General features: G+C 44.0%; 1 protein-coding gene across 1 annotated transcript; it reads left to right on the top strand.

Annotated features, from left to right (window-relative positions):
- The first annotated feature begins 397 nt into the window (after window positions 1-397).
- On the top strand, window positions 398-2,742 carry LOC138676475 (uncharacterized). The gene is made up of 2 exons (XM_069765809.1): window positions 398-1,075; window positions 1,396-2,742. The coding sequence occupies exons 1-2, from the start codon at window positions 720-722 to the stop codon at window positions 2,276-2,278; spliced, it is 1,239 nt and encodes a 412-aa protein (XP_069621910.1). The 5' UTR covers window positions 398-719; the 3' UTR covers window positions 2,279-2,742.
- Window positions 2,743-13,807: the final 11,065 nt, after the last annotated feature.

Consider the following 13,807-nt stretch of genomic DNA (forward strand, 5'->3'; position numbering starts at 1 on the left):
GGCCATTTAGATAAAAAATCCTGTTTCTGAGCATGCTCAATAGAAAAAAACGTATTGCAGCGCTGCATTGCGTCGTACGACGTGTCTCGACGCATCCGTCGCTCATAGACTTTCATTGTAGCAAAAGACGCATGCCGACGGATGCGCCGAGACACGTTTTATTGTCGGAGCCAAAAAACGTTACAATCTACGTTTTTCCAGACGACGTGTCGCCTCTTTTCGACGCATCCGTCGAAAGACGTATACCGACGAATGCCAATTCGTCGCAATGCATCGCCAATACAAGTCTATGGGGAAAAAACGCATGCAGCAAAATATTTTGCTGCATGCGTTTTTTCGGCAAAACGACTCATTTTAACGTATTGCAGTTAACGCTAGTGTGAAAGTAGCCTAAGGCTACTTTCACACTAGCGTTAACTGCAATCCGTCCCAAAAACGTCTTTTTCCCGAAAAAACGGATGCGTCAAAAAACTGCAAAACGTATGCAACGAATACAGCATTTCGACGGATCCGTCGCAAAACCGTCGCAAATCCGATAAACGGTTCCGTTGAAATGCTGGATGCGTTGCATACGTTTTTTCCATCCGTTGCATACGTTTTTACGACGGATCCGTTTTTAAAATGGGAGGCACCAAAATTTGATTGGCTACTGGAAACTAGGGAAATCTATATACTGACTGTATTTACAGCACATCTTTGAGGGTTTTAGTTTAGTGGCAATGATGGATGGTGTAATTGGGAGGATTTCGAGTTTGGTTACTGAAGTTATATTTGAGACGAATCGCCTGGATATCATAGTGCGGGAGAAGGAGGCGGCAGCAGAAAGACGGATGATGCAACGGAGAAGGCGACGATTCTGGATACATCCAATCAATGAGCTGCGGATGACCAGGGGTGTCCAGTCCACTCTCTATCTGGAGTTGCGGTGCAACCCCCAAAAATTCTTTAGTTATGTACGGATGAGGATGGAACATTTCGATTATTTGGTTGGAAAAATAGAGGATGTCATCCAAAGGCAGGACACAAGGATGAGGCTTGCCATCACACCGGCGGAGCGGCTCATGGTGACACTGCGGTAAGCATTTTTTCTTTATGTCATTGCTCATATTGAATGTGAGTACATGCTGCAGAGAATACTGCGCTGACACATTGCGCCGCATTTACTGTAGCATGTCATTTGTTGGTTTATGTGAGGCCATTCCACTTGTTTTTTTTTCTTGTGTCATTGGTCATATTGAATGTTATTACATGCTGCAGAGAATACTGCGCTGACACATTGCGCCGCATTTACTGTAGCATGTAATTTGTTGGTTTATTTGAGGCCATTCCACTTGTTTTTCTTGGTTGATGGTCTGTGCAATTTTTTTTTACATTTTTTTTTATTTTTCCCTGCAGCTTCCTAGCTACGGGTGAGTCTTTGACTTCACTCCATTTCCAATTCCGGCTGGGGATTTCCACTATTGGCGGAATTGTGAAGGACACATGTCGTGCGATTTGGGACACTTTACAGCTGGAGTATATCCCACAACCAACAATGGAAATCTGGATGAGAAGTTCCGAACAATTTGAGCGAATGTGTAATTTTCCAAATTGTGTTGGTGCTGTGGACGGCAAACACATTAGGATTGCAAAACCGGCAGGAACAGGATCAGAGTACTATAACTATAAAAAATACTTCTCAATTGTACTCATGGCTATTGCTGACGCCAACTGCCGATTCCTTGCTGTGGATATAGGAGCGTATGGCCGGTCCAACGACTCCCAAGTGTTTAAAAACTCTCCGATGGGTCGCTGCCTGTATGGAGATACATACAATTTCCCGCCAGCAAGACCGCTCCCAGGAACCAGTGAACCAGCCATGCCATATGTGTGTGTAGGTGATGAAGCCTTTCAACTGTCGCCGCACCTACTGAAACCATACAGCAGCCGTGAATTACACCGCACCAAGCGGGTATTTAATTACCGTCTTACCAGAGCAAGAAGAGTGGTAGAGTGCTCTTTCGGTATTTTGACAGCAAAGTGGAGAGTTCTGCTGATGGCAATAAAACTGGATACAAAAACTGTAGACGATGTTGTCAAGGCATGTGTGGTGCTCCATAATTTTGTTATTTCAAAGGAGCCCGTTACCTTGGATGACGAACAATTGGAGACATCCTTGTGGGATTACCGAAGTGCCTCTGTTCGCTCCACCGGTTCTGTTACTAGGATGAGGGAACAGTTTGCTGAATATTTTTTGTCACCTGTTGGGCGGATTCCATGGCAAGACATAATTGTGTGACTTTTTTTTTATTTTTTTTCTTTTTTTTTTCCAAAATTTTTTGGTAGCAACTGCCACAAAAAAAAAAAAAAAAAAAAAAAAAAAGAGTGTGTGTGGTTTGCTTGCTAATATAATATAAAACCATTTTGTTAAACCTTGAAAACGTCTGGTGTTTCTTTTCACTTAACCTTTCATATTTACCTTAATTAATGAACACACACACACAGTAGATTGTAAACCAGAATTATGTTTATTTCAAAAAATATATTTTTTGTGGGTAATTTTCCCACACAATTTTTTTTTTGGTAATTTAAAGAACCTTTTTTTTTTTGGCAAAAAAAAAATATGTACAAGTACATTCCAGGTTCACAGGTCCTGGTATTGTTGGGTGGAGTAACTATGGGAGGAGGGGCTGGAAGGTTGGACCACGTCGGTAGGTGGGATTGGGGAAACCCTACCTGTTGCGTCTGTAGTGGAAGGGGGGGGGGAAACAGGAGGCTGACCAGAGTGGTGTTGTGTTGGGGTAGGTGGAAAACTTACTGGGGAAGTAAAGCTGGGCAAAGATGAAGAAAACACGGGTGAATACATTTGGGTTGTGGGCCGGGTTGGGTATTGGTACTGATGTTGATATTGAGAGTGATGTGGATATTGGGACTGGCGGTGATATTGTGGGGCATGGTGTTGAAATTGGGACTGGGATGTGTGGGGAGGTGTGGGGGTAGATTGGGGTTCGTTAATTACCTTCAGCAGAGCGTTATGGCAGCTATTCATTACCCGCATCTGCTGATCAAACGAAAGCTTTTCCATGCTCCTGAGCATGGACTGAAAAAAAAGATTGGCTGGAGCTTGACTTACATCTAAATGCAGTCTATCCAAGCGACTGCTGATTTCATGGTGGTTTTCACTCATGCGTGATTGCATCATGCTGAAACCAGCAGTCACTTGTTCTCCCAAAATTTTAAATGAATTTTGGAAGCCTGCATTTAGATGCAAGAACTCAGGAGCATAGCTCCTTTCCTGACCCCTCTGACGCTGCCGCCATGAACCTACCGGTGGTGTAGAGGTGGCAGGGTCAGAGGGGTGGGGTAAAGGGAACGCTATCTGTTGACCATCAGATGCGAGTAAGGAAGGCTGCACTCCACTGGTAGAGGCGGATGAAGTGGAGGGGACAGAGGGGTGAGAGGTGTGGGGCCTACCGACGTGGTCCCCGGTGGCGGACTCAGGAGGGATCGCTTCAGAGGGTGCAGAGGTAGATGCAGGCGCACGGTGGCTGGAGTAGGTGCTGTGAAAGAAAAAAAAATAAGTTAATATATTGATATGAAAAAGGCCGGACTGAAACAAAAGTTTTGTGATTAGACAGGTTCTTACTGTGATGTTGAATACTTACACTCTACTCAGCATGGTTTCCCTCAGGAAGGAGAGGTTCGGGCCATATCTGTACCTCCTCTTCTTCCTTGCTGCTGAGCCACTCGGGGCCTGCATCTCCTCGTTAAACTCCCTCTTAAAGCGATCCCTCAATGACCGCCACCGCTTCCTAACCTTGGTACCTGTGAAGACAGGAATGAAGAAAAAAAAAAAAATATTCGTAAATGCAAGACATTACATTCAGCTCAAAACATCACTGAAAAGTGAATACTTACATAGTTTGCTCTGCTGCTGTGGAAGAAGGTCCTCCCACCTCGCAAAGATGTTCCGGCATACTTCCAACCAGAGCCGACGGGTGACACTGGTATCAGCATGCCTGCGGTCAGCCATGTTCCACAGTGGCTCCCGTTCACGAACCTCCTCGATGAGGGCTTCAATATCGATATCTGAATCGTATTCGGGAGCACACTGTGAAGCCTGTTAGAACAAAAAAAAAAGAAAGAATTAAAAATTAGTAGACTGAAAGCAAAAAATTAACAATTGAAGCCCCACAAAAAACCGACTCACTGATGGCCGACCGCGGCGTCGAGTCCGCCGACTCTGGGAGCGCCTGGGAGAACCTTCATGCTGTGCTGGACGTTCAGCAGCACCAGCAGCAGCAGCAGCAGCAGGAGACTGAAATAAAGGATAAAAAAATTAGCTTTAATGTATGTATATGTTTTCTGTGTTACGTTATATATGAAATTCTGTTTTGTGTACGGTGCAGTGTGATGTGTGAAGCAAGTGTTTCACCACTACTTACACTTGGTTCCTCCTCCACTTCGATGTCTCCACCCGTCTCGGTCCCTTCCGACAGCTCCTCATCGGATTCTGATTCCTGTTGAAACATAATAAATGCATGTAGTGACTCAAAATGATGTAAATTTAAAAAAAAAAAAAAAAAAAAATTTTTTTTACTTACCGATACCTGCTGTTGCTGTGGAGGAGGGCTGCCGGAAGAGGACATTGTGTGGCTGTGGTCAAGGTGGCTGTGGTCCAGGTGGCTGTGGTCCAGGTGGCTGTGGTCCAGGTGGCTGTGGTCCAGGTGGCTGTGGTCCTGGTAGGTCTGTAAGTTAAAAGACACTTGCAATCTGCTCTACACATTGAAGTAGCAGATTTGGAGTCTTCAAAACTTACTTTTCAGATTTTCTGGATGCGGGCCAGGTGGCTGTGGTCCAGGTGGCTGTGGTCCAGGTGGCTGTGGTCCAGGTGGCTGTGGTCAAGGTGGCTGTGGTCCTGGTAGGTCTGTAAGTTAAAAGACACTTGCAATCTGCTCTACACATTGAAGTAGCAGATTTGGGGTCTTCAAAACTTACTTTTCAGATTTTCTGGATGTGGGCCAGGTGGCTGTGGTCCAGGTGGCTTATGCCGGTCAGTGTGGTCCCTACTCTATCTGCAATATAATAAGTATAATGGATTGAAAGTTAGACCAAAGCAGAAATAGGTAATGTTTACCACTAAACACCATGTTAAAATGAGAAAAATATGTGAACACCCAAACCCAAAAACTGGTGCACGTTATACCATTCTTTTCCATGTCCCAAAAACAAAAAAAGGTAAACTGTGAGACACCTTTAAAAATATTTTTATGTTTTAAAAAAAAAAAAAATTACCTCCCCGAAATAAAATTTCAAAGGATAACCTTTATTAAAAAATGACCACTCAAACAACTCTGTATTGCATGTGTAACCATTGGTACATACACCTGATTTAAATTTACCTTTAAGAAATTATACTACGGACAATTTTTTAAGAAACATTTTATTAATATATAATTTATTTCTTTTTTTTTTTTTTTAAATCACAATGGAGCAGAAATGCTCTTTATTTTAAAATACAAGTACATCGAATGGGAATGGTTAAGTAAATTTAAAAAAAAAAAATATAACCTCAAGCTGCAGACCATTAGACTTTGCAATAATACATCCATTTTAATAAACAAAAAAAAAAAAAAGGTGCACAAAACACTATACTAAAGGTACTGTCACACTAGACGATATCGCTAGCGATCTGTGACGTTGCAGCGTCCTCACTAGCGATATCGTCCAGTGTGACAGGCAGCAGCGATCAGGCCCCTGCTGTGATGTCGCTGGTCGGGGAATAAAGTCCAGAACTTTATTTGGTCGCTGGACTCCCCGCAGACATCGCTGAATCGGCGTGTGTGACACCGATTCAGCGATGTCTTTGCTGGTAACCAGGGTAAACATCGGGTAACTAAGCGCAGGGCCGCGCTTAGTAACCCGATGTTTACCCTGGTTACCAGCGTAAAAAAACAAACAGTACATACTTACATTCAGCTGTCTGTCCCCTGCCGTCTGGTTACTGCACTGAATGCTGGCCGTAAAGTGAAAGCAGAGCACAGCCACAGCGGTGAGTCATCGCTGTGTGACTCACCGCTGTGCTGTGCTTTCACTTTCACTTTCCGGCCAGCAGTCAGTGCAGGAACCAGACGGCAGGGGACAGACAGCTGAATGTAAGTATGTACTGTTTGTTTTTTTACGCTGGTAACCAGGGTAAACATCGGGTTACTAAGCGCGGCCCTGCGCTTAGTTACCCGATGTTTACCCTGGTTTACCGGGGACCTCTGGATCGTTGGTCGCTGGAGAGCGGTCTTTGTGACAGCTCTCCAGCGACCAAACAGCGACGCTGCAGCGATCCGGATCGTTGTCGGTATCGCTGCAGCGTCGCTAAGTGTGACGGTACCTTAAAGGTACCGTCACACTGAACGATATCGCTAGCAAACCGTGACGTTGCAGCGTCCTGGTTAGCGATATCGTTCAGTTTGACACACAGCGGCGATCAGAATCCTGCTGTGATGTCATTGGTCGCTGCAGAAAGTCCAGAACTTTATTTCGTTGCTGGACTTTATGTAGACATCGCTGAATCGCCGTGTGTGACGCCAATTAAGCGATTTGTTCACTGGTAACTAGGGTAAACATCAGGTTACTAAGCGCGGCTCTGCACTTATTAACCCGATGTTTACCCTGGTTAACAGTGTAAAAGTAAGAAAAAACACAAACACTTCATACTTATGTTCCGCTGTCTGTCCCTCGGCGTTCTGCTTCTCTGCCCTGTATAAGCACAGCGGCCGGAAAGCAGAGTGGTGACGTCACCGCTCTGCTCTGCTTTACGGCTGGCTGGCGCTCACAATGCAGAGAAGCACAGCACGGGGACAGACAGCGGATATTTTTTTTTTTACCTTTTTTTTTTTTTTACTTTTACACTGGTAACCATGGTAAACATCGGGTTACTAAGCGCGGCTATGCACTTAGTAACCCCATGTTTACCCTGGTTACTGGCATCGTTGGTTGCTGGAGAGCTGTCTGTGTAACAGCTCTCCAGCGACCAAACAGCGACGCTGCAGTGATCCGGATTATTGTCGGTATTGCTGCAGCGTCACTCAGTGTGACGGTACCTTAATTAGTAAATACATCAAAAATCAATATTAACCAATATGGCATTGACAAATGCACATGCAACCAACAAGACGCACACAAACATACCTGCAAGCCGAGTCATAACGCAAGCATAACACATGAACAGTCGCAATATTGACGAAGGCATAATAAGGTGCAGGCACGTGAACACATACATAGAAAAGCACACAGCAGTACAAAAATAAACACACACACCCACACACACACACACACACGGCCATCAGTCCTCCGGCTGGAGCTTGATATCTTCACAGTGGCAGGCCTCACGGTGGATCTGGACTGTAGCATGGCAATGGCTGTTGCAGGATGACGGCAGGCCTCAGGTTGGATTCAGGTTTTATAAGCTCTTGCTATAGTCAGTACGTCATACACAAATGCGCACACACACACACACACAAATGGCAATATACTCACACTGTTGTAGTGTGTCTGGTCCTTGCTGCCAGGCTGGGCTCTTGGTGTCCGGCTGGGCTCTTGGTGTCCGGCAGGGCTCTTGGGGTCCAGGCTGGGCTCTTGGGGTCCGGCTGGGCTCTTGGTGTCCGGCAGGGCTCTTGGGGTCCAGGCTGGGCTCTTGGGGTCCGGCTGGGCTCTTGGTGTCCAGGCTGGGCTCTTGGTGTCCGGCAGGGCTCTTGGGGTCCAGGCTGGGCTCTTGGGGTCCGGCTGGGCTCTTGGTGTCCGGCAGGGCTCTTGGGGTCCAGGCTGGGCTCTTGGGGTCCGGCTGGGCTCTTGGTGTCCAGGCTGGGCTCTTGGTGTCCAGGCTGGGCTCTTGGTGTCCGGCTGGCTGGAGGCTTCTTCTTCTCTCTGAGTCTTGCTGGCATATGTGGGGGTTGAAGGCCCAGACCAGGTTTATATAGATTTGGGGATGTCTGGCCATTTAGATAAAAACACCTGTTTCTGAGCATGCTCAGTAGAAAAAAACGTATTGCAGCGCTGCATTGCGTCGTACGACGTGTCTCGACGCATCCGTCGCTCATAGACTTTCATTCTAGCAAAAGACGCATGCCGACGAATGCGCCGAGACACGTTTTATTGGCGGAGACAAAAAACGTTACAATCTTCTTTTTTCCAGACGACGTGTCGCCTCTTTTCGACGCATCCGTCGAAAGACGTATACCGACGAATGCAAATCCGTCGCAATACGTCGCCAATACAAGTCTATGGGGAAAAAACGTATGCAGCAAAATATTTTGCTGCATACGTTTTTTCTGCAAAACGACGCATTTTAACGTATTGCAGTTAACGCTAGTGTGAAAGTAGCCTAAGTCATCGGTACCAAGTAAAATGTATCCAATATTATTGGTTTAACAATAATATGTTACAGCTACAAGACCTTTTAGTTTCTTTTAGATTCTACATGTTTGTTTTTTGCTTTTTTCTCTCATTTTTATATATGTATCTTAACTTTTTAAAATGTATTAAAAATGACAGTTAAAATAAATCTGCACAATTATACAAGTTTTTGGGAGCAGTTTCAAGTCTACTTACCCTGTGCAGGGTAAGGTTCCCCACAGCTGCAGGAGGCTGGCTAAAACATTTTAATTTGGGTATCTGCCAGAGAAAGACAGATCTTTATCTGATATGTACGAGGTTGGCACAGAGGCTCATAAAACTTTCGGACAATCATGTCACATGTACTGTAATTTCTGTTGCTGCCTCAGCTACAAGATATGGCAGCAACAGTGTTCACCAAGCAGGAAACTGAACACAGCATATCCTGGTAATCTGCTAATGTTGCCCCCCTTTGGAAACCAGAGAAAATTCCCCCATTTAGCTATTATAGCGATGGTCTAAAAGCATGGCTATCCAATATTTATTTATTTTATTATATATTTTACTGATGTATATATTGTCATTAATTCCACAGCGCTTTACAGACATTATCGGCAATGTCCCCATTGGGGCTCACATTTACATTCCTATCAGTATGGCTTTGGAATATATTCCTACATACCCTATCAGTATGGCTTTGGAATATGGGAGGAAACCGTAGAGCCGAAGCAAACCCACACAAACATTTTGAGAACATACAAACGCCTTGCAGATGTTGACCTTGTTGGGATTTGAACCCAGGACTCCAGCACGGCAAGGCAATATTAATTGCTTTATGGTAATAATACACTAGTAATCAAGAATACAATTTGCAGTTCTATCCAGTACACCTCAAATCCTTGTTTATTCACTTTCTGCCCTCCCCTACTTGCAGAATGGTTGTAATGACAATTGTTGCCATTATCAACTTCAATTTCATACTGACTGTTAGGGCCCCTTTCCACTTGCGAGGAAAACGGACGAGTGCAATCCGATAAAAAATCGGATTGCACTCGGACCAATGTTATTTAACAGGTGTCTTTTCATTTGCGTTTTTTTTTCTCAGCCGAAATCGGACTGAGAAAAATCTGGGTCGGCTGAGAAAAAAATCGCAGCATGCTGCGATTTGCTGCGGGTCTCGGACGAGACTCTCCAATGCAAGTCAATGGATGCGAGAAAAAAAACGCATGGAATACGGACCATCCGTATTCCATCCGTTTTTTACAGATACCTTACCATTCTGTGGCATAGAACACTGTAAAGAGTCCTGTAAATGACTGTATAAAAATAGTTGCAGAGAAAAAAAACGGATTGGATACGGATGTCATACGGATGTAAAACGGATGGTGCGATTAAAAAATCGCATTGAACTCGCATCACAAACGCATGACAATCGCATACGTTACATCCGTTTTTTCGGTCCAGATTACGGATCGTTTTTTTTTCTCACAAGTGGAAAGGGGCCCTTTGCACTCGGACCAATGTTTTTCAATAGGTGACATTCCATTAGCGATTTTTTTTCCCAGCCGAAATCGAACTGAGAAAAATCTGTGTTGGCTGAGAAAAAAATCGCAGCATGCTGCGTATTGCTGAGATTCTCGGACGAGACTCGCCAATGCAAGTCAATGGGTGCGAGAAAAAAAACGCACAGCCATCGCACCATGCGAGTGCTGTCCGATTTTTACGCACCCGTGTCCTTAGAAAAGCCGGCAATTCAGCGCAGAGTACAGTAAAATCACACTGACATGTTAGATTAGAGTAGATATATACACATAGAATAGGTATATATACATATATATATGTCAGGGAGACACCTATATATATATATATATATATATATATATTTATATTTAATGCAGCGTGAGAGAGCTTTAAAGCTGGTAATTCAATTACCGGCTTTTGCTTTCTCCTTCCTAAACCCGACATGATATGAGACCTGGTTTACATACAAATAAACACCTATAAACAAAGGCACCACACATTGGTACTATAAAAAAGTCACTTTATTAATGGAAAAAAGACCACAACCTGGTCTATATTAAAAAAGCCATAACAGGCATATTGGTAAGACATAACAAACACAGAACGGGTAGACAAAACCTGGTAGATAGCAAAAAATAGTTATATACATGCACTAAGTGTGACAATAAGGGCTCTCATTACATAACAAACATGCTATATATAGCGGTAGGGCAATTATGGAGTCACTTTATTTACTCCAAGACAGTGCTATAGTCACTGTGCACCAAGTACAAGTGTACATATATAACAGGTGCTGGAGCGAACAAAATAAGTCCACATATATTTGCATCTGACTCATTAGAAAGAAAATATAATCAAAATACGTTGTAACATAAGATTAAATAAGCCAAAGACACCTACTATGCACAGTGTCAGAGAATTACCAGGACATATGCCCTGCTACAGAATATATACATAGAACATGTGTTACCCGTGTACAGGAGAGAGAGAAACCAGGAGTCTACCACACCTGACGCGCGTTTCGCAGTGAAATGCTTCGTCCAGGGGTCTGCTACAGTCCAGATCCACCCTGAGGCCTGCCACTGTGAAGACATCAAGCTCCAGCCGGAGGACTGATGGCCGTGTGTGTGTGTGTGTATTTTTGTACTGCTGTGTGCTTTTGTATGTATGTGTTCACGTGCCTGCACCTTATTATGCCTTCGTCAATATTACGCCTGTTCATGTGTTATGCTTGCGTTATGACTCTGCTTGCAGGTATGTTTGTGTGCGTCTTGTTGGTTGCATGTGCATTTGTCAATGCCATATTGGTTAATGTTGATTTTTGATGTATTTACTAAAGGTACCGTCACACTGAGTGACGCTGCAGCGATACCGACAACGATCCGGATCGCTGCAGCGTCGCTGTTTGGTCGCTGGAGAGCTGTCACACAGACAGCTCTCCAGCGACCAACGATGCCGGTAACTAGGGTAAACATCCTTGAAAGCTCCGAGGCTTTCTAGGAAAGTTCCCACGATCTATGAACAGCCAGCAGAGGGCGCCTCACCGCAAATGCAGGTAAATATAGGTCATTGACCTACTTTAGGCTACGTTCAGATTAGCGTTTCCCGACGCTGTGTCGGGAAACGCAGCGGCGACGCACGCATCATGCGCCCCTATGTTTAACATAGGGGACGCATGCGTTTTTCTTGTTGAGTTTTCCGACACGTGCGTCGTTTTTGACGCTAGCGTCGGACGCAAGAAAATGCAACAAGTTGCATTTTTCTTGCGTCCGATTTTCGTCAAAAAACGACGCACACGTCGCAAAACGCAGCGTTTTTGCGTGCGTTTGCACGCGTTTTTTCGTGCGTCGTGCGTTGCGTCGCCGACGCAGCGGCGCGCAACGCTAATCTGAACGTAGCCTTACCTTCATTCCCTGGGGTTTTGCAGCGAGGAGTAGCGTTGCATTAGCAGAACTCCTGGCTGCAAAATGTTTTAACCCCTTCAGAAGGATTTACATCGTTGGACTTTACAGATCCTCGGAAGGTATGTATATTGTTGGTTTATTATGTTTTTTTATTTACAGATCGAGGGTCTTCAGTGATTGGATTGGGCGTTAAATAAAATATTACAACAACCTTTGTTTTTATTTCATTAAAATAATTTTTAATTAATGTGTGTGTGTTTTTTTTTAACCCTTTCATTCAATTGGATTAATAATGGATAGGTGTCATAATTGACGCCTCTCCATTATTAATTAGGCTTAATGTCACCTTACAATAGCAAGGTGGCATTAACCCTTCATTACCCCATATCCCACCGCTACACGGGAATGGGAAGAGAGTGGCCAAGTGCCAGAATAGGCGCATCTTCCAGATGTGCCTTTTCTGGGGTGGCTGGGGGCAGGTATTTTTAGCCAGGGGGGGGCCAATAACCGTGGACCCTCTCCAGGCTATTAATATCTGCCCTCAGTCACTGGCTTTACTACTCTGGCGGAGAAAATTGCGCGGGAGCCCACGCCAATTTTTTCCACCATTTAACCCTTAAATATAATAGCTAGAACAGCCAAATTTTGCATATACACACTACTGACATTAGTAGTGTGGAATATGCAAAAAAAAAATGGTGATATGAGATGGTTTACTGTATGTAAACCAGGTCTCATATCATGTCGGGTTTGTGAAGGAGAAAGCAAAAGCCGGTAATTGAATTACCAGCTTTAAAGCTCTCTCACGCTGCATTAAATATAAATATATATATATAGGTGTCTCCCTGACATATATATATGTATATATACCTATTCTATGTGTATATATCTACTCTAATCTAACCTGTCAGTGTGATTTTACTGTACTCTGCGCTGAATTGCAGGCTTTTCTAAGGAGACCCGTGCGTAAAAATCGGACAGCAATACGGATGTCATACGGATGTTGCGATAAAAAAATTGCATCACACTCGCATGACACTCGCATGGCACTCGCATGGCACTCGCAGACGTTACATCAGTTTTTTCGGTCCGTAAATCGGACCGTTTTTTTCTCACACAAGTGGAGATGAGCCCTTAGGGCCCCTTTCCACTTGTGAGAAAAACGGACGAGTGCAATCCGATAAAAAATCGGATTGCACTCGGACCAATGTTTTTCAATAGGTGACATTCCATTTGCGATTTTTTTTCCCAGCCGAAATCGGACTGAGAAAAATCTGTGTCGGCTGAGAAAAAAATCGCAGCATGCTGCGTATTGCTGAGATTCTCGGACGAGACTCGCCAATGCAAGTCAATGGGTGCGAGAAAAAAACGCATGGAATACGGACCATCCGTATTCCATCCGTTTTTTACGGATACCTTACCATTCTGTGGCACAGAACACTGTAAATAGTCCTGTAAATGACTGTATAAAAATAGTTGCAGAGAAAAAAAACGGATTGCATACGGATGTAAAAACGGATGATGTGATTAAAAAATCGCATTACACTCGCATGACACTCGCATGACAATCGCACACGTTACATCCGTTTTTTCGGTCCGTAAATCGGACCGTTTTTTTCTCACACAAGTGGAAAGGGGCCCTTAGTCTTACATCCTGCCTTTACCTGGGATATCTCAAAGTTTCCTTTCACATCTACCAACTGCTGCTATGCTCCCTCCTCTATTTCCTGCTGCATTGACATTGACCTCGAGGGTCGGAGTCGGAGTCCTAGAGGGTCACAGATCATCTTTACACTGGTACTAGTATTGCTCCAGAGGTTTTATGCACTTTTTGTCTAGATTAGACTATTTATTATGAATGCATATGCACTTTACTGAGATGGATTGCCCATTTTTGTTGTCATCCATCTTTTGCACTTTGGAGGGTTATATATTATTTTTCTAGTATATATATTTTTCTAGTATTTTTTATTATTTATATGGATCTGGTCTCCTCATTCGGTATATCCTTTATA

Source organism: Ranitomeya imitator, chromosome 4 (genome assembly GCF_032444005.1).
Source record: "Ranitomeya imitator isolate aRanImi1 chromosome 4, aRanImi1.pri, whole genome shotgun sequence".
NCBI classification, from domain to species: Eukaryota; Metazoa; Chordata; class Amphibia; order Anura; family Dendrobatidae; genus Ranitomeya; species Ranitomeya imitator.